The sequence below is a fragment of the Thermobia domestica genome, chromosome 4 (assembly GCF_964235325.1).
Source record: "Thermobia domestica chromosome 4, izTheDome1.hap1.1, whole genome shotgun sequence".
In the NCBI taxonomy this organism is placed as follows: domain Eukaryota; kingdom Metazoa; phylum Arthropoda; class Insecta; order Zygentoma; family Lepismatidae; genus Thermobia; species Thermobia domestica.
The window spans coordinates 244,724,128-244,752,099 of NC_137457.1; the positions used below are offsets into that span (position 1 = coordinate 244,724,128).

Here is a 27,972-nt window from a genome sequence, read left to right on the forward strand (position 1 = left end):
GAAAATCGCACTCACAAATTTGATTTGTTTCGCTGGACACTGATATCATCCAATCTTTAACTGCTTGTTTTGCAACCAATTTCTACTGTGAAGCGTGTAATAAAAAGTATAGTAAACGTAATGAACATGTGAAAAATTGTCCTGTAACGTGTTCGAAATGCATACAAAGACCTGTATGTGACAAGAACCAAACGCTGGTGCTGTGCAATGACTGCAATCGTCAATTTTATGGCGAAGAATGTTTTAATAATCATAGCATGCTCCATACCATCAAGGGGAACCTATATGTAAAATGGTGAAGCAATGTACTAAATGTTACAGAGTATATTCTTTTGTATGAAGTGGACAACGCATTCATGCCTGCAATGAGATCTTTTGTAATGTTTGTAAGAAGATTGTCCAACATCGCATCAATGTTTCATGCTTCCTGGTCGACAATGCTTGAAACCTGGTGTTCCTTCACTCATGCATGCAGAGAAAGCGTTATTGATTTTTTACAATATAGAATCAATGCAGGACAAGAACACTGGCGATAACACGTTCCGAATTTATTGGTTGCACAACAAGTATGTTATGCATGTGTTGAAAATGATGATATCCAGCAGTTTTGCAGTACGTGTGGTCAGCGTCACCATATTTTCCAAGGAGAGGATCCAATTTATAATTTTCTCCAGTACTTGCGGGAACGTCGTCCCAAAATAAACAGGATTTTCTGTCTCGCTCACAACTTGAAGGGTTACGATGGACATTTTACTCTAAAGATTATGGTAGAACAATGTCAATGGAGACCTGTTGTCATATTAAATGGGACCAAGATACTGAGTTTAACGTTAAATAATCTAACGTTCGTTGACTCTTTGAACTTCCTCCTTATGGCATTAAGCAAATTGTCGAAAGCGTTCAATTTACCTGCAACCAAAGAATACTTCCCACTTTTCTTCAACACAAAAGAACATCAATAGTATATTGGACCACTTCCAGAAACGAAGTATTATGGTGCAAATGACAGAAGACAGGAACAAGTTCTTGCAGTGGTACAACGACCATCGTAATGACACATTTAATTTCCAGAAGAAAATTATCAACTATTGCATTCAAGATGTCAATGTACTGCGACAAGCATGTGTTTCATTTATGACGTCACTTGAAGCAGAAACCAAAACGAATCCCTTCTTGGAGACGATAACAATTGCAAGTGCTTCCAATCTAGTATTAAGCCGGACTTTCCTCAAGCCCAATACCATTGGAATTCTACTGGCACATGGTTATTGATGGACAAGTACCCAATCGATCCCTGCAATGCAATGGCTGGCCTACATTGAAAAAACCGAACGAAAACAAATCTTACATGCGGCTCGACAAAAAGAAGTGTTTATTGCGGGATTTAATGTTCATGGCTACTACCAAGATCCTGAGACGTTAGAAGAGCACGTCCATGAACATGCCGGCTGTTTTTATCATGGCTATGAAGTGTGTATTACTACAGGCCGTAATCAGCCCATTTACGGCAATCCAGAAGACACCATGGAATTCCGTTATGAACGAACGCAACGAAAATATGCAAGACTGTGTGAATTGAGGTACATTGTACCTGAAATGTGAGAGTGCGAATTTAAACAGTTCTTGAAACAAAATTCAGCAATGGCGACGTATCTCAAGAATCACCCATGCATGAACCGCAGACCCTTAAATAAAAGAGATAGCTTTTTTTGCAGGAAGGACCAATTGTGTGAAATTGTACTATCAAGTTGACGAAAAAGCAGGAGAAAAAATAAAATATTTCGATATTGTTTCGCTTTGTCCGTTCATAAATAATTGCGTTAAATACCCTGTAGAACATTCTAGAATGTATCTAAAGTGTGATGAAAATATACCATCAATAAATAAAGTCAATGGTCTGATCAAAATGACGACATTGCCAAGTCGCCATCTTTATCATGGTCTCCTGCCATATCGATGCAACAAGAAACTACTGTTTCCACTGTGCTCCTTGTGCCGAAGAAGTGAACCCCGACCCTACAGCAACGTGTACGAACAACGGTCAGAAGCGATGCCTCACTGGAACATGGGTATCATACGAAATACACAAGGCAATAGAATTAGGATATCAACCAGTGGAAATCTTTGAAATTTGGGATTATAACATTGAACAATATGACCCCATCACTAAAACAGTTGGCTTGTTCACGGAATACATCAACACGTTTTTGAAATCGAAAATGGAAGCTTCTGGGTGAACGAGTTCATGTGTCACCGAAGAAGACAAGACAAAAATTATACAAACCGTCCTGGAGCGTGAAGGTATTGCTTTGGATCCGACCAAAGTTGAAAGAAGTTTACCTAAACTGCACGAAGAAGTTTACCTAAAGTTTGTGTTAACTCTCTATGGGGAAAGCTCTCACAACGTACAAACTTTAGCCAGACCACGATCATTGATCGGCAGGAATAATTTTGTGAAAAAATCACTTCCCCAGACATTGAACTCATCAAATTGTACCCATCAATGATACCATGTTTTATGCGTTCTGGGAGTACAATGAACATGTGCCTGCTCAAACTCGAAACATCAATGTCATTTTAGGAGCATTTACAACATGTCAGGCACGTCTGGAACTGTACAAGTACCTGGAAATCTTGCAGGAACGTGTTTTCTATTTCGACACGGATTCTGTGATATTTACAGAAACGCCGGTGTAGCCAACCATTGAACCTTCCGCGTACTTGGGATGCTTATCAAATGAGATGGATTCTTAAGGACAACGAGCCTACATCAAAACATTTGTTAGTGGAGGGCCGAAAAATTGCAGTTTAGAAATATATAATCCAGACACCAATGTCACCAGTTGCATATGCAAAATTAGAGGATTTATCATAAACTACGATGCAGGACATCAATTAAATATCAACACACTAAAAGAAATGATTACGAATCAATGCCGTGGACCAGTCACCATTTCCATCCCTCATAAAATATGCAGGACCAAAGACCATACCATTTCCACTCGCAAAGAAGAAAAATGTACAGCATCCAGTATACAAACCGTCGATTTAAAGAACACAATTCCTATGATATGGTTCAGCACGGGTACGTAAAAAACGGATGCTGGAAAAGGAAAAAGAAGATAGGCCACCATTGTAACATAGTCTTTTTCCTTTTCCTTTTTTCCTCCTTGACCATAAAGCACCAACACCAAGAAAAAATGCAGTACCCAGAGGAGTTCATAAACCACCAACACCATCAGTGGAAGAAATGCAGTCATCTCGTACCCGAGGAGGAAGATGGAACTAAACAGAGAGTGTTACACATCCATCTTTTACGAGTAAGTATTATTTCCCTCTTATTAATACTTACTCGTTTTATTGTTTCAGGAAAAAAAGAAATTCATAAAGCAATCCATTGTTTCTTCCTTTTCTTTACAGGATACGTCCACAAGATTAAATATGATGACACTTCCAAAATATTCATTGAAATAGATTCTCCACTTATCATGTTAATAAAAAAGAATGTTAATATAAGAAGAGCAAGTACCTTTCGTTAAAATACAACAAGTTGAAAAAATATGTTTTATTATTTTTTGAAACCCTGAACGCTCGTTTTTAAATAATGGTATTCTTGAAAATTTGGTTTGAGAATTTGAGGTGAAAAATATATCCAAGATTTGGTTTATATGATTAGTTTGAAAATATTTTGTTCGAAAAATTAATTAAAGAATTTTTCGTATCCAAAATTTGTTCTTTTAATTTTTAGTTCGAAAATTTTTAAGTTGTTCGAGAAAAAATTTGATTTGAAAATTTTTAGATTTGATTTAAATCTTTTAATTTGTAACTTTGGTTTTTAAAAAATGGTTTAGTTCGAAAAATTAGTTTGAAAATTTAGTTTGAACATTTTTTGTTTGAAATTTTTGTTTTAACTTTTTTGTTTGAAACTGTTTGAAATTTTTTGTTTCAATTTTTTGGTTCGAAAAATTTTTGTTTAATTTTTTTGGTTCGGAAAAAATTGTTTTGAAAAATTTAGTTTCAATTTTTTTGATTCGAAAAATTTTTAGTTTGAAAATTCTTACACTCAGCGGAACCATTTGAAAAGGGATCGGAGCAGTTTAGATTTTAATAATCTGGCATCACTGTTTCCATCAATGAAGCGCTTACTGACGCAAAGCGTTGAAAAATCGCTTAAACACACAACAATGTTTTATAAAAGTTCTAAGAATGAAATCTACAAGCGACAAGGATGGTCTTCTCTTTCACCATTGTTAAAAATAAATGTATCCTTTCAGAGACACACTAATTCAAGGACAGGATCTCCAAACATGAACATATAAGGTGGGCGATTTCTCCATGAAGGTAAGAACCACTTACCTATAGAAGGAAATGGTAATATTTAAGGTGAACTTCTGTACATAACCAGTACAGTAACAATAAAATGGAACGTAATTCTAAAATCAGGGTCAAGGGTGGATCGCCTGATCTCATGACGTCATATCTCGTGACCTAAAACATTTGTATTTCCCGCATGGGCTGGTGTTAAGATCATGTGACTTCTATCCTCCAATCAAGATCGAGGTACCAAAGCACTCATCTTACCCGTAAAAGGAAACGAATTTCAAAAATTCAGAGAGAGATTTCCCCACAAAGATGACTCATGACGTTATACCATATAACCTGTTCAGCATGTGGCGGATCTAAAATCATGTAAACTCTATCAACCAATCTGAATCGAAGTATCAAAGCACACATCAAAGAGGATACTCGTAAAAGAAAACAAATTTCAAAAATCTCAGGGTGTAAGATCAAGTGACTATCAATCGATCAGAATCAGGTATCAAAGCACTCATTTAATCCGTAAATGGGAACAAATTTTTAAAAATCCCAGAGCCGAAGATCACGTGACATCTATCAGCCAATCAGCATCATGGTACCAAAGCATTCATCTTACCCGGTAAAGGGGAACGAATTTCAAATATCCCACGACCTAACATCACGTGTCATCCGTCAGCCAATCAGAATCAGGTATCAAAGCACTCATCTTACCCGTAAAAGGAAACGAATTTGAAAAATCCAGAGTGAGGGATTTCTTCGCAGGGTGATTCATGACGCCATACCACGTGACCGGTGGCGTGGCTAAATTTGAATTTCCCGAATGGGCGGGGCCTAAAGTCACGTGACCTCTATCAGCCAATCAGAATCGAGAAAAAATTTGCTTACTCGGCTAGGCATAGTGCGGGGCCTACTACTGTAAAAATGTTTTTAACCATGTACTCACAACCACTTAATTCCTGTACAATGACATTTATTATGGGCAAACGAATTTCGTCTCCAGTGGGTTGTTCCTCTCACTAGTATTTGAAATATACATATGGAGTGCATTTAACAGACAGCACTGTGAAAGTTTAAGTATATAAGTAGAAAGTTGAGAATTTAGAACTTTGAATATAAGGGGAAATTATACACACACATTTATAATTCAAAGCCAATTTATACCACCGTTCCGTCCATAAATAATAGTTGTATCGAAATTTATTCAAACATCACTTAGAATTTCTCATACAATAGATATCAATGTCGAGAGAACTAAAGATTACGTCAGTAATACAGACTGTGGCAATACTTTCATAAATTTATACATGCGCTTTTTATACTAATTTTAAGATGCTAAAACCGACGAAACTATTTTCAAACACTACCATGTATGGTGCCAAGGAGAAAGTAATTTCAAACTTAGGGTCTTTAAAGTACCCCTTACACAAATACTAAAAGTGCTGATGCTTAGAAACAATTCTGATTACACTTTTTTGATACTAAATGAGGAAGCTTGGATACTTTTACCATTGGTATACGTCAAATATCCTAAGATGGCCACTTTTTCTCATGATACCATGAATGGATACTCATAAACGTATGTTTATTTAATTTCGCATTTAAAATTAATTTAAATAGCATAATTGGAGATGTATCAAGTTTCAACACTATTTTACTAGTTACTTAATAGTTAAAAAGTGTTGTTTATATATAATGTACGGTAACCAAGATCGTATTAGACCATACTGGTAAATATACGGTATATCTCATACAAACATGGTTTGCTCATAAAAGAATTTGCAGAAACTTTTTTAAATATAATTCTCATAATGGTTACTTTTTTGTAATATTACTATTGTTTTACAGTAGTATAAGTTTCGAGTCATATTGTGCAAACAAGTATATTTAGTTTTATTTTTAAATGATAGATGTAACTATTCTTACCTAAATGGTTGACATCTGTTTTCAAATTATTCAATTGAACTGCTCGTACTAACGAAAAATCTACCTGAAATTAGAAAATACATACGCCTTATGCATGACTTGTAAACTCCAGTGATACCTAGGTAGTAGAATATATATTAATATTTGTTTTCATAATTAAGATTATATAAATGTTATGAGCAACCTTACGGGCAAAATCCGTAGTAATTGCTATACCTTGAGAAAATGCACGTTTGGGAATATTTTGAGTATTATTAAATTAATATTCATTGTACTTTGGAAGTGGGATGAGTGTCCTAATGGTTTTAGTTTCTGCTTCTAGTAACGAACTTCTTACGTTGCTCCAAGCAACCTGTGTTATATGCAATGTAAACCAACAGAAACTGTCGAACCATTTTTACGATCAAATGTTACACGAATATCGGCTCCAGAATTATAAAATTTCACTTCAGGTGCTCTAGAATGAGTTAAAATACAATATTCATTCTACATTCAAAGAGTAGGAACTTAATCATCACAGGACAGTTCTTCTTAGAAGTTGGCCTGAAGCAAGAGCACTAAACCTGTACTCAATAAACTACAGAATTGCTTATACCAATTCAATAAATATCTAAATTTGACAACGTGACATATGAAAACGTGGAGGCCTTTATAACACATATTTGCCTGCTCATACATTCCATGATTTTTCTGAAATTCAAAATATAGTTGACTATTTTTACTTATAAATTTCACTAGGTATTATGCTCTTTAAAGTATATAACCGTTCCTTCGATACCATCTCGCATGACTTTTGTGTCGACTATTGACGTCTTATAATCTTCCACAACAAATACTTTCTGTTGTTAAGGCCATGTAAAACAATGCTACGTCTAAACTTCACTTAAATAACGTCATCACAGTACACGCATCAGATTTATTACAACATTATCAGTTTTGAACTCTGCCATAAGTAGTGCTCTGAATGGGTCGGGTCGGGTCGGGTTGAAGACCGACCCGACCCGACTCCTTGACCCGAATTGACTGACCCGACCCGACCCGACTGACCCGAACCGTGATCCGATCTGATTGACCTGACCCGATAACCCGACCCGAATAACCCGACCCGACAACCCGACCCGAGTAGCCTCACCCGACAACCCGACCCGAACTGACCCGACTGACCCGAGCCGACAACCCGACGCGACCCGTGTGAGAGCACTATGGTCACAACACTGGGTGAACGCCAAAATGCACTCACATTGGGAATTAAACCCCGACCACGTGTACCGAAGCCTTACACGTTAACCACTAGCTAGATCAAGCGGGGGATTTGTATATTCATCTTAATGAATATTTGGCACTTTCGAGGTATAGTTATTTCTTTTTATATCTGATACCAATGTCCGACGTGGGAGATTTTTTTTCTTTCTTTAGTTCTATGTGACGAAATTTTTATTCAAGGTCAGTGTTCTCACCTGCTCGGACGGCAGGGAGTCTTCTCGGAAGGCAGTAGCAAGAGTATCTTGGCGGAGACAAAAGGAAATCGTTTATCTACAATGATAAGGGTTGAGGAAACGGGAGAACAACTGTGATTTTTTCCAACCCTTCAACTTTCATTCCATAGGTTCGCATGATTCCGGGACCCGTGATACTTTGATTTTTCTTTCTCGGTAACTAAAACATATTTTACAGTATATATAGTTGCACGTAAGAAGATACATAATATGAATTTTGTAATTTAAAATTTAAAAATACAGTATGATAATTAATTATAAAGTACTAATTTTATTTAACCACTTTCAGCCCAACAAATGAAATTCAAACAATTCGCTCCCTGGGTCTTGGTCATCAATACTGCGTCTTATCCTTTGTCTTGCAGTCAAGTCTTGGTCCTGCATTTCGTAGTCTTGGTTCTCTTTCATGCTATACAAGACCCAAGAATGCTCGCCTCATCGGTACAAATGAAGACCAAGTGTGATTTTGATTATGGTCTTTCATACTATACGGAAAGCAAGAAAATACGGTCATCGCTACTGTGTGATCACCAAAACAAGGCCAAGAGCAAGATTACTATGCACTTCGTCTTGCATATCCAATCTTTATCTTGTTCTTGTATCGGTGTCCTTGGGCTTGGTGAAATAAAATGAAATATTGAGTTTAAGGTCCCTCGATTCTGCACCGAGGCTAAGGGATATGGTGACCATGAGAGATGAATGAAATGGTGGAATGAAGAAAGTGGGAGGAAACAGGAGAACCCTTAGAAAACCCACTACACGGCGTTTTTCCACCACAAAGCCCACTTAGTACAAGCTGGGATCGAACCATGGACACCGTCAGTGGCGGAGCCAAGGGAGGGAAAAGGGGGCCAGGCCCCCTTGCTAAAATTCTTAGCCCCCTAGTGGCCCCCCTACACAGATCATGCTATTATAGGTCGACAAACGGTAAGTTGGCAGTGGCTACAAGTGAAATTACTTCCAAAACATCTCTCGACAACAGAGTTACGAACTGCAGAATACCGTTGCGTTCCGAATAAAATAGCTCCACTCGTTTTAGTTTGTAGTACGGGAAGATCTAATTCACGGAAATCTGTGAGATGCTTGCATTGACTTCGCCACCTGGACATTCATTTTAACCTCTGTCCATTATCTAGTTATCTCCTTTGTTTTTGACAAACAACCAGAAAAATAGAAAATCAGTCGGCATTCTCATTCGCTTCAATGTTGAAAGTCATACTAAAATATGATATGCATACTTACAAATAACATGCACTGCAGTAAAACATTACACTTGTGTTGGACGAAAAAAGTCTTCGTACACTAAGTAATTGATTATGGCGACATAGAACAAATGCATAGCATCCATTAAATGATTTGGTATTATTATTATTATTATTATTATGAGTTTATCTACCAAACAACTATTTATTGATTAATAAAAATGATTAATCAATTATATTTAGTTACGTATGGCAGATGACTTCAGATTATATTATTTACTGACCGACAGTATTCCACGCTGTCGTATCTGTTCATAAGAGGTAAGTTCTAATCTTTTCTTTGTAGAAGTTAAGTAAAAAAAAACCTGTTTTACCTCGAAATGCTTAATTACAATTTTATTTACAAAAAGACAATTCTAACATACAAGATGATATTAACGATGCTATTTGCATATACGTGTTACTTGTCACAAAAACTAATTACGCTGGGAAACTAAAACTATGCTCAGACTGTCTTTCTTAGCTAACTTTTACAAGTGGTAGCAATTGAAACTCACATGAGTATACGGTAACCTCTCAACCGAAGTCCAAGGTTAATCTCTTTGCACATGGCTAAAAAAAACCACGTCTCTGTTGCCTCCGTTTTCACTCTCCCCCTGTGCCAGCCTGAATCCCCATTATATTACCAAATGTTATCAATCTTTAATTTCAAATTAAGTGCTTTATGATTTATTATTATTTTTTTTTTTTTGCAATTATAAAGTCTCAGTAGTTTCTATCACCGTTGTCGCTTAGGACAAGTTATTATAACAAAGGAAAAACATATTAATGGTTCCTCTTGATTACTTTTCAAGGCTTTTTCTTATAATTCACTTAAGCACTATTACTTTTTTTTTACAAATTATCATATCCATTTATTCCTTTTTTTCATAAAATCTGTTTTCAACACATTATATTATCATGCGGTATTAAAACAAATCTGGAACTTCTGATATTTATTTACCTCCATCATTCCATCCGGAAAATTAGTGTGATCTGTACACGAGGGAATGTTTTCGGGCTGCTAAAATTAAAATTACTATTGCCATGCTGTAACAGAGTTTCGCCTTATCGCAAGTAGATGCAGACATGTCAGAAGGTTTGATTCTTGTAGATAGACTAGTTCAAACGCTGTCCAAAATGAGGTCTGGTAAATATGACTCTCAACGAACAATATTCGAACAAATTTAACAAGAATGTTTGGAGATGTGCAAAGAAAATGGCCTCGAAGTCCAGAGCCGGAAACAAACAGAATAAAGGGGTTCCTCGTGGAAACGAACTAGACATCCGCCATCGAAATATCACAAATTCATTTTGGATGAATCTTTTCCTTCATTGGATGCAGAAAACGAATTTTCTAAAGATAATATATCTATCAAGTGACATTTTTCTCCCTACTATTGATAGAGAATCACTGATATGGAAAACCGCTTTGTATCATGTTGCAAAATCATCAGATCAATCACCACTCTACATCCAAAAAGTAAAAACTTTTTTAAATTACAACATTGTCGAGCCTATAACCCAGTATTATGGAGTTATCTGCAAACATTAAAGTGAGACCTCAAAATCCTCCCAAACACAATTAATAGAGCAACCCCAAAGCATGAAAAGCATATAAAGCATAACAGCAATTTGCACATATGGTTGGTACTTTGAACATGATTGTGATTGTCTAAGAGTCCAGAAGAAACTAGTTTTAAAAGCATAATTTTAGAAAATAAAGCATAAAGCATAATTTAAAATATATAGCACAATTCTTGGAAAATTCTCTTTAACTGAAAGTTTAACATACAGTGTTAATATTTTTAAAAACCAATATTTACAATGCGAAATCATTGAGAACATAAAAATGCAACAATGAAAAGCTTATTTTCATTTCTGTAAACTTTTTGGTGTAATTCTTTGATGTGGAGAAAAGAAAAAAGTAAAAGAAGAAATGTTTCCGCCAACAATGAATAGTACGCAAGAACTCCATACTATATTGTTATGTTTACTTTTTGAACTTAAGCACTTTCTGTACTTTTTGGTGGCATTTTTTACTTTCCCTTTCTGTATATATGTACCTGTAAGGCGCACACAAATGATAGAAAAATTTATTCGAGCTAAGCACATCTCTTAACAATGAATTAAGTAGAAAGTTCATTAAATATGAGAGAAACTAGTTGCAAAAAAATCAATAAATAGATCAAGATATTTAGAATATTTAATGTATAATAAATATTATACATTATACACGATTAATGTAAAATAATCATTGAAATTAACAATAAAGCATAATTTTAAAAAAAGCATAATTAAACAAGAAATAAAGCATAATGTGGGTTGCTCTAACAATTAAGTTGTATGAAGACGAGAAGAAAACCAAAGCTGATTCCTTAACGAATTTCGTTGACCTTCTTTGTGGACCTTCTTTGTGTCTACAAAAACGCATTCCTAGAAACATACAAGCTAGGTATCATCTCTGTGATTATATCAGTTTCTAGTGCTACATGTGAAAGGTCATTCTCTTCTTTGAAAAGATTAGACTTGTATACCCAATTCAATGACTGATGATAGGTTGAAAAACTTAGCGTTACTTTATATTGAGAAGAAAATTGCTAAATCGTTAGATCTTTAACAAGTTGTGGATATGTTTGCTGCTGCCCACACGAATAGAAAGATCCTCTTCAAGTAGAGGCATAAACCTATAAGTTATTTTCTTTACCTGTAAAAGTGTGTTTGCTTACACTTAAGTCAACCAGCTACACATATTTTAAACGCCATGCTTAAATTACTATTTACTTATATCAGAAATCAATTGCATTAATGAATCCTAGTTGTTTGAGGTACTAAATTCTTATGTTTTCACTGTTTTCCAAAGAGTGAAATCATGAAAAACAAAGATGGAAACATTCACCTTGAATACACACACACACACACACAAATATATATATATATATATATATATATATATATATATTGGAGATGGCCCCCTCAAAATCCTCTTGGGAAGTTCGTTGCCCCCCTGAAAAAAACTCTAGCTACGCTACTGGACACCATGCAACAGAGATGAATTCTCTACCACTGAGCCACCGCGGCCCTGCTTGGGCTTGGTCGTCCATATCCAATATCTCTTTTGGCCTTGCTTAAACAACTTCTAGTTTTGTTCTAACTCCAGACTCCATATTGACGTAGATATTAATATTACATTCGATTGGTAAAATCAATCTTCCACGTTTAAAAATTAAAGTACACACAAGTACAAAAATAAGCATTTACCATAAAAACACTAGCTGAAAGTGTTCAAAATAGATCTATGGTTTCTATGAAATCAATTGAAAACTGCTATTTTTAATTAGGCTGCTAGTGAAAAACAGCAGCTTTCGATTCCAGCCGAGTTTAAACTCAACCTAAACTCAGTTGACCAAAGTGAACTGACCCAACCCGACAACCCGACCCGAGCTGACCCGACTGACCCGACTCGAGTTGACCTGACCCGATACGACCCGTTTGAGAGCATTAGCCATAAGTATATCACGTAATAAATGTTCTAGAACAATTTAGAATGGGTCATTAAACTCAAAATCAATTTAGAGACCTTACTTATGCGTTCTTAAGTAATAGGAACGTTTAAGTTTTCAACAATGTTTAAGTTTCTGAACTGAATATCACAGTAATTACAGTTAATCAATATTTATAGCTATATTCACTTTAAAATTCCTAGTTATTGCCTACATTTCAAAACAACACATATAACATCTATTTGGAACAGATTTTACATCTACATCTTACTTCTCAAAATAGGTTTATGGCACTTCAACTTAAACAATGCATATAGCTTGTAAATATAAAGTACTTTTGCATTTGTTGTGGAAAATATGTATGTAAGTAGTAAGGGGTCACCCTAACTAAATTTTGATTATCCAATTTGGGGCCTCATGGACCATAGTGAACGAATCACGGATGCTTAGGCCCGGGATTGCGTCACCTATTGAAATTTTGCTTATGCTTATTCAGGGGCCATGCACGTTGGTGCGAATGAGTCAGAGGTACCTTGGCCCGGCTATGACGTAATTGAATTGGGATTTTTAGATTAGAGGTTATGATGATTCTTTAAAATTATTAAAAATATGGTCTTGATGATTTATTACGTTATGAAGTAGTACAGGTTTATGAACGCTTTTTATTTTTCGTTCCCTTTTATGGCATAAAATTTGGAGATTGTTATCCCTTTGATGAGATGGACTAACACTGGTGCAAATGAAATCTTTAGTTTTACGTCCCACGGGTATGCCCGTTAGGCTAAAGGAGACGGTGACGATGAGAAAGGAATGAAAGTATGGGCGAAAATTGGAGTATTTTGAGCATAATGTTGCCCACCACAAAACTACTTTCGCGGGGTTTGAACCAAGGACCCCATACATCAGAGATGAATGCTCTACCACTGAGCCACCACGTCCCTACTGATACGAATGAAGTAGAGGTATTTGGTTCGAGCTAATGTGTTTGTTTGACGTCGGGGTGACCCTATTTCACCTTTGATCAGACAATTTGGGACCCCCCACATGGACCATAGCATTAATGTGGATGAGTCAGAGGTAGTTTGGCCCGGGATTGCATTACTTATTAAAATTTTGCTTATGCTTATTCAGGGGGCAGGGAATGCATAGGATCGCTTAGGACACATAAGATCACATTGATTTTCATCAGGATTTGGGGGGGGGCGTATCGGACCTCATTTTCTTTGATGAGTATAAAAATATCAATTCCAGAAGTTATTTTTAGCTTATCCTATTACTTTTGATGAGACATTTTCGTTATATAATAGAGTACAATGGTTTACTTTTTAAATTTGGGAGTCATCGTTCCCTTTGATGACTATTGATTTTGGAGCCTTATTACGTTATATGATTATATGGAGACGTATTTAAAATTATTCCCTTAAATTTGATAAGTACTTTGTGATCCATTTTGTTCCGCTTCAAGGGTAAACATGGGTACCTTACATGTGTTGGAATCATCCCGAGTTCGATTCTTGGTGCTAGTTTAGGAAATGTTGAATTTAACGTCCCCAGCGAAAACGATGGTGATGAGAAATGATAGGACGAAACAGGGGAAAACATGAACTTCCTTGACTGAGGATTGAAGCAGGGACCTCACACATTAGAGAAAAGCGCTAAGCGACTGTGCTCCATTGAGAAATTTTAATTTTTTGATTACTACGTTATAGACAATGTAATGGTCCCGAGTTTGATTCTTGGTGTTAGTTTCAGGAAATGTTGAGTTTAACGTCCCCTTGAAACGATGATGAGAAATGATAGGTCGAAACAGGTGGAAATATGAACTTACTTGCTTTCGGATTGAAGCAGTGACCTAACACATCAGAAATAAGAGTTGGGTCACCATGCCCCATTGAAAAGTTTTAATTTTCTGTGCGAGCAGTTTTTGCGTATGAAAAGAACATGAACAGATTATATTATATTACACATTTCTGCTCGTTGTTACTCATAGAAGCTTGTTATTGTGAAATTGCACAATTACTTTTACGAAGAGTACTCTATCAGCTTTTTTTTTTCTCAGCTGACGGATTTTTAAAGCTCAACCTTACATTTATGTCAAAGACAGTTTCGTAACTTATCGATGAGTGTTGCATTTTTCAATCAAGTTTATATAAATGAATCAAATTTCAGATGTGTTAATTTGAATGTCGTAAGAAACTAACGAGTCAACGGTATGATGTCATGACCAGTATCGCGATACTAGATGTCGTAACAATTGATGTGTAAGGAGAAAAACGTGAATAATGTCACAACCAATCAGATTGTCTCTTACATCACGTTTCGGCTCATGATACATGATGAAAGCTGTGTTTCCATTGGTTCTGCGTGATTTCATTTATTAATTTCCTCGTTTCTGATTGGCTGATAATGATGTCACTTTATACTTGAACTCGTTTCAGACCTAAATAAAATTCTTAATTTCATTTTCAAGTCCTACTTCCACGAAGATCTTGAAATTGAGCAGGTGTACCTCTTGTGTCAGCGTGAATTTACTCCGTTCCTTGAATTTGAGGTAAATTATTAAGAGTTTATTAACCGCGTTTCTTAATATAAATGGAGTGCTTTTGAAAATGTATTACGCATTAATATAACATTGTTATCACTGTTTTGTTTTAGCATGAAATATTTAGCAAATGGAAGAATTAGTGGGAGTACCATTACTTACTTGACCGGGATCGAATTAGGAATCCCACACATTACAAGTAAGCACGAGAAAATGATATGATTTGTTGATTTTGGTTTAGCGTCCCTCTGTAGTGGGCTAGGAATACAGCTTAATGTTGAATCTGAGCGCATACTGGGTGTTGAACCCGGGCCACATCCCACACATTAGAAGTAAGCACGAGAAATGATATAATTTGTTGATTTTGGTTTAGCCTCCCTTCAGTAGTGGGGCTAGGAATACTGCTTAATGTTGAATTTGAGCTCATACTGGGTGTTGAACCCGGGCCAGAGGTGCGTAACGCTAACCACTTAGCTATGAGGATGCTCAGTTTCTGAAAGTTACCATTAAAGTATACACAATTTTAGTTTTTCAAAAAGCTACGCACGAACTTGTTCCCCTACAACGTGCCTTTTAACAGTGAGACGTGGACTTACAGTTTAATGTGGGATCTGATCTCCCACCGAGAATCGTATTCGAGTCTTTCTTGTCTTAGCTCGAAAAAGCAAGCGCATGAGATTTTGTTTTCGTTTCATGTTCGTCATATGCTTTAAAGTTCAGTGTGAGGATAAAAATGCTTACTACAATGATTCTCTCAGCACAGTTACAAAAACAATTTCATTCATTCTTTTTATCACTACAGAAATTTAGGTCATTTACATGTTGATGTTGGTCCCGGCTTTGGTTTCCAGTATGACGACAATAAAACGTTTCAGTAGTAGAACTATTTTAGATATGATAATTCTTTTAGGATTGATCGTGTAGTTATTTTGATACCGTTAAACGTGTTAGCGATCTCTGAATTTAATTTTAATTCGTGGTTTTTCTTTTCTCGTTTTAGATATTGCTTTGCCTATTCGTTTTTGTTTTACCTTACATTTTCCTATTTGAATATGGCTACTTCTGGCTTTACTCTCTTGCGAGAAATCAATAGACATTAACGGCGTTTTAATCTCGAAGGACGAATGCTGGAAATTCAAATTAATGGTCCGACCAGTGACACCGATATTGTTGAGTTGGTTCAGACCTCCTTTCAACAGATTTTGGATTATTTATTGGAAAATGTCGACGAATCATCCATTGTTGAATTATCTATTTTATCTTATGACTTTATGGGCTTCCATTGATCGCATCCTTCAAAGTAACGATAGTTTTCTCATGAACGAACCGTTCATTGTACATTTTCATCATGTGGATGTGCCCAGTGGATTTGGAAGAATGCGTCGATGTCTTTTATTAAACGGCGAGTTACTAAAACGCAAGAATGGCATTTTACGTGTGAAAAACACCGACAAGAAATGTTTGGCTTATGCGATTGTGATTGCTATTGGCCTAAAGAAATATAAAGATACAAATCAGAAATTGTTCAGACAATATCAGAACCAGAGCAAGTGTGTTGTTATACCTGACGTACATGAACTTTTGTCTTGATCATCAGTGAATTTAGATCATGGAGGATCTGTGGAAGAATTGCGACAATTGCAACGCTACTTGACCGATTATAAACTTACCGTATACACCAGCTTTTCCGAAGAAGATATTCTGTATGAAGGGCCTGGTGGCGAAGACAAGATTCCAATCAATTTAATGTGCATCAATTCTCATTATGACATCATCACGTCATTAACGTCCGTTTTTTCTACTGTGTATTATTGTGTAGCATGCCACAAAAAATAGAGTAACAGGGATAGACACGTCAAGAACTGTTTGGCCATGTGTGAGAAATGTTTGCAGAAACCGCCATGCAGTAAGACCAATACGGAGAAACAGTGTCCAGAATGCAATCGTGAATTTTATGGTGAAACATGTTATACAAATCATCTGACTGTACCATATCATAAGGGCCAGCCAGTATGCAAGATGGTGAAACAATGTTCCAAATGTCTACGCATTTATTCGTTTGTCCGTACAGGGGAAAGACAACACGATTGTACAGATTATTTTTGTAATGTGTGTCATAAACACGTTTTGTCTACCCACCAATGCTACATGAAGCCTGATACGACTCAATTAAAACCTGGAGTTCCATCAGTGTTACATGCCAAGAAGGCTATGATTGTCTTCTATGATATCGAAGCCACACAGGATGCTTTCTTCGATGAAGACACGTTCATCCATAAGCCCAATTTACTGGTGGCCCAACAGATTTGTTACAACTGTGTTCAAGATGAAGATATACATCATCCGTGTGAAGTTTGTAGACAGCGGGAACATATTTTTCAAGATGATCCGATCAATGTCTTTCTTGCGTATTTACGTCAACCACGACCCAACATCAAACTTATTGTATCTTTGGCACATAACTCTAAGGGATATGATGGTCATTTTATTCTTAAATCCTTAGTGGAAAACATGAATTGAAACCTACTTTGATCTTGAACAGAGCAAAAATTTTAAGCACTTATCGTTTATTGGCTCCTTAAATTTCATGCCAATGGCTTTAAGTAACTTGTCCAAGACATTTCATTTACCAGCGACCAAAGGATATTTTCCACACTTTTTAAATACTGCTGCAAATCAATCGTATATGGGAAAATTACCGGACATCCATTATTATGGTGCAGATGAAATAAAAGTGGATGAACGAGAGAAATTCATGACATGGTACAACGAACACCAGAACGATACGTTTATTTTCCAAGAAGAATTGGTGAAATATTGTGTTCAGGAAGTCAACGTACTTCGAATGGCTTCTATATCTTTCATGGCCACTTTTGAACAAGAAACCCACGTCAATCCTTTCCTGGGGGCTATCACTTTGGCGAGTGCGTGCAATTTAGTATTTCGACGAAATTTCTTAAAACCTAATACCATTAGCATTCTTCCTGCACGAGGATAACGTCACAGAAATAATCAGTTACGGATTGCTTTACAGTGGCTTGCCTACATGGAGGAAAAAGAGGGACATCCAATTCTACACGCAACAAAAGGGAAAGAAGTTTATGTTGCTGGTTTTCATCTGGACGGCTACTACAAACATCACGACACTGAAGAGAAACACGTGTATGAGTTTGAAGGATGTAGAATCCATGCCTGTCCTCTATGCGTCCCAACATGCCATGATCAGCCCATTTATGAGAACTCCGAAGAAACGATGAACTATCGCTACGAGAGAACAAAGCGTAAAATGAAATTATTACAATCCATGGGATATAAAGTACATGAAATGTGGGAATGTGAATTTCCTCAAGTATTAAAATCCAATCCAGCATTGGCCTCTTCTTTAAGCACACATCCTTATACTAATAAAACACCATTAAATCCAAGATACAACTTATATGGTGGCCGTGTTAATGCCATTAAATTGTATCACGTCGCAAATGAAAATGAAGGCGAAGAAATTAAGTTTTTGGATATTGCTTCCCTGTATTCATATCTAAATAAATGTGGACGGTATCCAATAGGGCACCCACGAATATATCTACAGGGAGATCCAGAAATGTCCGCCATTCAAGATGTCAACGGATTAGTCAAGTTAAAGATTTTGCCTAGCAGAAATGAGTTTCATCCAGTACTTCCGTTTCGCTCAAATAAGAAGTTGTTGTTTCCACTTTGTGCTGCCTGTGTCACAGCATTAAATCAAGATTCTGAATGTACACATTCCGACAGTGAACGAAGTCTAACAGGAACGTGGGTGTCCTTAGAAATGCAAAAAGCCCTTGAACTTGGGTATCAAATCATTGAAATTTACGAAATTTGGGATTACGTCATCACCGTATATGATCCTGAAACCAAGCCTGCCGGATTATTCAGCGAATACATTAACACATTTTTGAAATCTAAGCTAGAAGCTTCTGGATGGCCCGCCAATTGCGTCACCGAAGAAGGAAAGCAGCAGTATATTCAAATGGTACAACAACGTGAAGGTATAACTTTGGATGAAGCAAATATAATGAAAAATTCAGCACGTCATATTCTTGGAAAACTCTGTTTGAATGCCTTCTGGGGACGACTCGCTATAAGAGACAATTTCAGCCAAACCATCATCATTAACGACCCCAAAGAACTGTATCAAAAATTAACTGCTCCAGATATAAAAGTCAACCAAATTTTACCTATTAACGATTCGTTGTTATACCTTTATTGGTAGTATGAAGATGATGTTCCAGTACAAAATCACAATGCTAATATTGTCCTTGGAGCAATTGCAACGTGTCAGGCTCGTCTGGAACTCTACAAATATTTAGAATTGCTGCAAGAAAGAGTACTATATTTCGATACAGATTCCGTGATATTCACGCAGCGACCATCAGAGCCCACAATAGAACCAGAAGTATTTCTTGGTTCAATGTCAAATGAACTGGAATCAATTGGACCAAAAGCATACATTAAAAAATTCGTGTCTGGTGGCCCAAAACAATACGCTTTAGAAATCTACGACCCCGACACGAAATCAACCAGTTATGTATGCAAAATTCGTGGATTTTCACTCAATTATACAGCAAGTCAAAGGTTAAATTTCAATAGGAGCAAATGATCGTTAATCAATCCAGTGAAAAAATCTCCATTAGCACGCCACTCAAAATTTACAGAACCCACGATCATCAGCTTATCACAAAACCTGAAGAAAAGAAATACAGTTTCAACTATAAAAACGCCGACTAATACCAGACACCTACGAGACATTACCCTATGGGTAAAAAAAAGCCAAAACAGAATAACAGCCATATTTTTCCCTAATCCCACCAACATCACCTCCCAAAGACGGACAAAGAATCAACCGCAACACGGACATGCTTCAACGATGCACGAATGGAGACAAACTCAGATGCAGAAGATGACATTACCTTGCAAAAACCAGTTGAGAAAAAAAGGAATTCAGGTACGTCACATTTGCTTTTCTTTTCTCACCTCACTCTCTCTTGATCAGTTACTTTATGTTCTTGTTCGATGTTAATAATCTGTTATCTTCTTTCACAGGAAACAAAATAAATATTTCCACGTATATTCATATGTTTTATTTTCTCTTTACAGAATTTGTTCCCGTCATGGACACGTCTTTCTTTGAAGAAAAATAAATGCACACAAAGATGGAGAAAAAATAAATTCTGTATTCTATTTCACATGCTAAAAATAAATGTACAGAAACATGAAAAAAGTAATTGTGTTTTATTTCACATCCTAAAATCAAATTCTTTTTCTGTACTGCGATTTTAATTTCTTTTTCTGAATCAGTTTAACGGTAAAATAAAATTTCTGTAATCAATGTTTTGCGAAAAAATTTAACTCAATTCTTGTTTCAGAACTTTTTCGTGTACGAAATAAAAAAAAGTTTGTGTACAAAATAAAATTCTGTTTCAGAAATTCTTTTGTGTACGAAACAAAACTGATTCAGAAAATTTTTTGTGTACAAAACAAATTGTTTCAGAGAATTTTTGTGTGCGAAACAAAACTGTTTCAGAAAAATTTTTGTGTACAAAACAAAAACTGTTTCAGAAAATTTTTGTGTACAAAACAAAATTCTGTTTCAGAAAAATTTGTGTACGAAACAAAAAATCAGTTTCCGCCACGAAACTGCTCCGACTAAATGAATCGATTCATTCTGATAGTGGTGGCAATACTGGAAATCACGCGACCATTGTTACCGATTCATTGTTGTTACAGCGAACACAACTAGATTCGAACCAACAATCCTAAAGGTCTGATTCAACTCTAAATACAGCCAAATAAAGAATAAGGTTAAGTTTCTACGTTTTAATGCCAACGCTTAGCACTGAGTCAACAACGTTTCCTTCAAGATCAAAGTCGTACATAAAGAAAAAAAATGATAACACAGATCTCCTTTTCTATGTGAAACATAAACCTAGTGTGAGAACGGCTCGCTCCGAAGTGTGTAATGCACCATAATCTGTTCTGCTCGTCTTCTTTTCACACGCAAAATTAAAAACTTCTCGATGGTACATGGTGGCTCAGCGCTTATTTCTGATCTGTGAGGTCTCTGCTTCAATCCGCAAGCAAGTAAGTTTATGATGTATTCTCATTTCATCATTTCTCATTATCATCCTTTCGATTAGCTTCGAGGGGCGTTAAAATTTCCTAACACTAGCACCAAGAATCAAACTCGGGACCATAGCATTGTCTATAACGTAGTAATCAACAAATTAAAACTTCTCAATAGGGAACGGTGGCTCAGCGCTTGTCTCTAATGTGTGAGGTACCTGTTTCATTCCTCAGTCAAGGAAGTTCATGTTTTCCCCTGTTTCGTCCTATCATTTCTCATCACCATCATTTTCGCTCGGGACGTTAAATTCAACATTTCCTAAACTAGCACCAAGAATCGAACTCGGAACGATTCCAACACATGTAAGGTATCTATATTTACCCCTGAAGTGGAACAAAATGGATCACAAAGTACTTATCAAATTTAAGGGAATAATTTTAAATACGTCTCCATATAATCATATAACGTAATAAGGCTCCAAAATTAATACTCATCAAAGGGGACGATAACTCCCAAATTTAAAAAGTAAACCATTGTACTCTATTATATAACGAAAATGTCTCATCAAAAGTAATAGGATAAGCTAAACTTCTGAAATTGATATTTTTATAAACATCAAAGGAAATGAGGTACGATACGCCCCCCCTTCCAAATCCTGATGAAATTTAATGTGATCTTATGTGTCCTAAGTGATCCTATGCATACCATGCCCCCTGAGTAAGCATAAGCAAAATTTTAATAGGTAATGCAATCCCGGGCCAAACTATCTCTGCCTCGTTCACATTAATGCTATCGTCCATGTGGGGGGTCCCAAATTGTATAATCAAAAGTGAAATAGGGTCACCCCGACGTCGAACAAACACATTAGCTCGAACCAAATACCTCTACTTCATTCGTACCAGTAGGGACGTGGTGGCTCAGTGGTAGAGCATTCATCTCTGCTGTATTGAGTCCCTGGTTCAAACCCCGCAAAAGTAGTTTTGTGGTTGGTAACATTATGCTCAAAATACTCCAATTTTCGCCCATATTTTCATTCCTTTCTCATCGTCACCGTCTCCTTTACCCTAACGGGCATAACGTGGGACGTAAAACTAAAGATTTCATTTGCACCAGTGTTAGTCCATCTCATCAAAGGGATAACAATCTTCAAATTTTATGTCATAAAAATGAGCGAAAAATAAAAAGCATTCATAAACCTGTACTAATTCATAACGTAATAAATCATCAAGACCATATTTTTAATAATTTTAAAGAATCATCGTAACCTCTAATCCAAAATTCCCAATTCAATTACGTCATAGCCGGATCAAGGTACCTCTGATTCATTCGCACCAGCGTGCATGGCCCCTGAATTAGCATAAGCAAAATTTCAATAAGTGACGCAATCCCGGACCAAAGCATCCCTGATTCATTCACTATGGTCCATGAGGCCCCAAATTGGATAATCAAGATTTAGATAGGGTGACCCCCTTACTATTATGTAGGTACCAAACATTCCACTAACCACTGTTTACATGCAAGAAATTAATTCTTTGGTCGGAATTGAATTCTAATTGCTTCTGTGAAATTGATTCTGCTTTCAGATAAAAGTCACCACTTTGTGCATGTCATGTGCGAACACTCCATCTCGCTTCTTCAAACAATATCAAAAGTGAACTTTCAACTATCGGAAATAGGAGCCTTTGAGAAAGCCTTTCAAAATGTGACTTCAGCAGAGGTCATTAATTAACAAAACTTTCCTATGATTTCCTATGATGACAAGAGGTAGGTAGTGGATTAAATGTTAGTAGGGTTTGTAATTTTCCTTCCCCATTCAGAAAAGGACTATCCTATCTAATCTCAATACAACTACAGCAAGTACGTTTAATTGCCAACATTTTCCTTCTACTATATCATAGCAGCTACGTAATAGGACAACAGGGGGATGAATACGTCTCCTACTGAAAAAAGTGCTATGCTTACCAATCTAAACGCAACTACAAAAATATAGTTGATTCCGAAACTCTCCTTCTGCTATATTAGAAGATGTAGGCAATGGACCCAATATTCAGAATACCCTCTTTCCAGAAACGGGTTTACTCTTCTCAATCTAAATATAATTACAAGGTTCATTGATTCCTAAAAATTTTCGTCTTTTCTATCACAAGAGATACGCATTGCATTGAAGAGTGGTACCAAGCTCTAAGGAAACACTACGGGTCTCTCCAAATGTATTCATCGACTCCCAGATTACTTCCAACGTACTGAATGTCATGTCACGTCACGTCACTGGCAGGATCAAAAAGAAGAAAATCAGATGAGGAGAAAAATAACTCAAGAAAGGCAACGATTTTCAAATTTGCAACATCAAAGTAATAAGATATCAAGTTCAAATATGATATGATATATACTGCCACTATCTACTACCGTTTTCCTTCTATAACGGACAACGTTTAAATCGTTCACGGTTGATTTCTACCACGTCTGTTTTGAATAGAAAGTTGATGGAGGAGACCAATTCTATTCTCAGGATACTGAATCAATAAGAAAATTGCCGATTTTGTATTTAGATTTTTGGACAGATACGTTGAAATCCTATCCAGTGCAAATTTGATTACTATTTTGGGATTTCACACCAATGTCCCCTTTAATATGAAAATGATCAGAAGAACAAAAACCAGAAATCCCAAGATCATCTGAAGCGACTAAATTGTCAGACTTGGATTTTTTTCCCACTTCTTATTAATTAATATAATGGAATACTTTCAAGCATTGTCGCTGTAATTTAGTTATGAGTTTAAATTGCAATATTTTAATTAACTTAGAATTGTTAATGTAATCTTAATAAAGTTTGAATAAAAGTCTCTTACGAACCATTAAAATTATATTACGCGTGTCAAGTTAGACCAACCACCAACACCAAAACGACGGAACATATCTCAGAATTATGGGCTATTTATGGGCTAATTAGTTGCTCTAATCCCAATTTCTAGGATCATACTGTTTAGCGGGAAATCGGATTCAAAGTGGGCGAGTCCAGCTTGATATCAAGCTAGAACCCCCCATATGGTTAGAATGGTCCGATCGAAAAAATTCAAACGCCAGAATTATGGGCTATTTATGGGCTAATTAGTTGCTCTAATCCCAATTTTTGGGCTCTTACTGTTTAGCGCGAAATCGGATTCAAAGTGGGCGAGTCCAGCTTCATATCAAGCTAGAACCCCCCATATGGTTAGAATGGTCCGATCAAAAAATTCAAACGCCGGAATTATGTTCTATTTATGGGCTAATTAGTTGCTCTAATCCCAATTTTTGGGCTCCTACTGTTTAGCGGGAAATCGGACTCAAAAAATGGGCGAGTCTAACGTGATATCAAGCTAGATCCCCCTATATGGTTACGGTTAGAATGGTCCGATCGAAAAAGTTCAAACGCCAGAATTAAGGCTGTTTATGGGCTAATTAGTTGTTCTGATCCCAATTTTTGGGCTCCTACTATTTAGCGGGAAATCGGACTCAAAATGGGCGAGTCCAACTTGATATTAAGCTAGAATCCCCAATACGGTTAAAGTGGTCCAATCGAAAAAATTCAAACGCCAGAATTATCGGCTATTTATAGGCTAATTAGTTGTTCTGATCCCAATTTTTGAGCTCCTACCTTTTAGTGGGAAAGCGGAATAAAAAACTGCGAGTCTAGCTTGACATCAAGTAAAAACTCTCCATAAGGTTAGACATCTCGAATCGAAGAAAATCAAACGTCAGAAATATGGGCTATTTATATTTTAATTGATGCAGTAATTCCGAATTTGGGGCTGCTACGTTTTAGTAGGAATTCCTCATCAAATTGTGAGATTTGGCTTAACTTCTTGCTATAAACCTAGGGCTATAACACTCCGATCAAAAAAATAAAAACGTCGGAATTATGGGTTATTTGTATTGCTAAATTGTTGCTCTAATGTTGAGTTTATTCTTCTATCGTTAGCAAGAAATCTCAAGCAAGATTGGTATTGATTTTTAGATAAGTTGGGATGATACTTTCAAAGTTGCAGTGAGAAAACATCGATGTTAATTAACTGAAAATTGTATTTAACCGTAACCATTTTGGGAGTTTTAGCTTGATATCAAGTTAAACTCGCCCAATTTAAATCCGATTTCCTACTAAACAATAGGAGCCCAAAAATTGGGATTAAAGTTAATAAGTAGTCGATAAATAGCCCATAATTGTGGCGTTTCAATTTTTTCGATAGGACCATCCTAACCATAACCGTATGGGAGGTTCTAGCTTCATATCAAGCTAGACTCGCTCATTTTGAATCCGATTTCCCGCTAAACTGTAGGAGCCCAAAAATTGAGGTTAGAGCAACTAATTAGTTCATAAATAGCCAATGACACTGGCGTTTGAATTTTTTCGATCGGATCATTCTAACCGTAACCGTATGGAAGGTTCTAGCTTGATATCAAGCTAGAGTCGCCCATTTTGAATCCCATTTCCCGCTAAACAGTAGGAGCCCAAAAATTGGGATTAGAGCAATTAATTAGCCCATAAATAGCCCATAATTCCGGCGTTTGAGTTTTTTCGATCGGACCATTCTAACCATATGCGGGGTTCTAGCTTGATATCAAGCTGGATTCGCCCACTTTGAATCCGATTTCCCGCTAAACAGTAGGAGCCCAAAAATTGGGATTAGAGCAACTTATTAGCCCATAAATAGCCCATAACTCTGGCGTTTGAATTTTTTCGATCGGACCTTTCTAACCATATGGGGGGTTCTAGCTTGATATCAAGCTGGACTCGCCCACTTTGAATCCAATTTCTCGCTACACAGTAGGAGCCCAAAAATTGTGATTAGAGCAACTAATTAGCCCATAAATAGCCCATAATACTGGCGTTTGAATTTTTTCGATCGGACCATTCTAACAATATGGGGGGTTCTAGCTTGATATCAAGCTGGACTCGCCCACTTTGAATCCGATTTCCCCCTAAACAGTAGGAGCCCGAAAATTGGGATTAGAGCAACTAATTAGCCCATAATTCTGGCGTTTGAATTTTTTCAATCGGACCATTCTAACCATATGGGGGGTTCTAGCTTGATATGAAGCTGGACTCGCCCACTTTGAATCCGATTTCCCGCTAAACAGTAGGAGCCCAAAAATTGGGATTAGAGCAACTAATTAGCCCATAAATAGCCCATAATTCTGGCGTTTGATTTTTTTCGATCGGACCATTCTAACCATATCGGGTGTTCTAGCTTGATATCAAGCTGGATTCGCCCACTTTGAATCCGATTTCCCGCTAAACAGTAGGAGCCCAAAAATTGGGATTAGAGCAACTAATTAGCCCATAAATAGCCCATAATTCTGGCGTTTGAATTTTTTCGATCGGACCATTCTAACCATATGGGGGGTTCTAGCTTGATATCAAGCTGGACTCGCCCACTTTGAATCCGATTTCCCGCTAAACAGTAGGATCCCAAAAATTGGGATTAGAGCAACTAATTAGCCCATAAATAGCCCATAATTCTGAGATATGTTCCGGTCGTTTTGGTGTTGGTGGTTGGTCTAACTTGACACGCGTAATTATATTGTTGCTGATGTTGGTTTAAATAATTCTGTTTTATTTAAACTTAATCGTTGCTGAACAAGAATGTTTTTTGAGTAAAAATTTAAAGTGTAGTTTCGTGAAATCGCACTTCTGAAAGCTACAATTGAAACCATTATGAAATAAATGTTTAGCTTTAGCCAGGCATTCACACATTTGGAGTCATAATTCAGGTGCAAAATCAATCTTTAAAGAGAGATTTGCTGCACATTTGAACATCAGTATGAAACAAATTTTCTGATAAATAAGAAGTACCGTATTTGCCGGCGTATAAGACGCACTTTTTCCCTGGAAATTGTCGGTAAAATTGGGGTGCGTCTTATACGCCGATGCGTCTTAGGCAACTAACGGTAATTCGTAAACATTATATTTTACTGCCTCTACTTCTCCTTTGTGTTGCTGAAATCAGGGTCCAAGAAAGTGGTGACATAAGGTTGAATATTTCAAAGATACCGATAACATTGCTTTCCCGAAACGAATATGCCTGTAAAAAATGTCCGCATGGTTCTTATAAACCGTTCAATAAAGACCAAAGAGTCCGTGTTCTTTTGTAACCGCCGATTGTTGTTTCACCGCATTGTTTTTGAAAGGATGACAGTGTTCTTTTATTTAGTACTTGTATTACCTGACCAGGATATTAGTGCGGTTTTTCGTGGAGGGCGCTAGTGTTGTGTTTACATCAGTTTCTAGGTAAGCGCGGTGGGACAGGGGAACGGAGAGCGTCACTCTGTAGTGTATCCAACGATTTTCAAAAGTTGCAGTTTACATGTTATAGGTAGCCTAATCTGTTTCGCTTAATAAAGAACTCCATGAATTATATAGTTGATATTGAATGCAGTAATTGTTATTCCTGCAGTAATGCAGATGTATTGTGGATAATGGCATGTGCATGGAAATTAACAATTTAAGAACAAGATAGCACACAAGTGAATTTCTACCGTGTATTAAACAGATTATATATAAAAAATGATTACGTTTTATTTGATTTCATTTTAAAACAGTAGAAACCTGTAAAACTCAGTAATAAGATGTTAATGACTAAAAGATTAATTATGGGTTGGTAGCTTAGATACTTGCGCAATATCTTGTAACTGTAAATTTAAATCAAGTTAAGGCTCGCGATGCTTGCATTTGTTTTAATGTAGGTCTATCGATTGACAACTAAATTATTTTCTTAAGTTGTAGCCAAGAAAGAATTCCGATACGTTTCCACTCGAGAACTGTGGAAGTTCTCTTCGTTGGTCTATTGGCTAGTGCATGTGTCTTTGTTGTACG

General features: G+C 36.6%; 1 protein-coding gene across 7 annotated transcripts in view; it reads right to left on the minus strand.

Moving 5' to 3' along the window:
* LOC145683479 (uncharacterized) overlaps positions 1–27,972 on the minus strand; it is a 292,118-nt gene that overhangs the window by 242,868 nt on the left and 21,278 nt on the right. For all 7 annotated transcript variants that reach the window (XM_081754810.1, XM_081754814.1, XM_081754812.1 and 4 more), the window contains exon 2: positions 6,241–6,304. In XM_081754810.1, the coding sequence (XP_081610936.1) occupies positions 6,241–6,304 (64 nt within the window). The remainder of the gene's footprint in view (positions 1–6,240; positions 6,305–27,972) is intronic.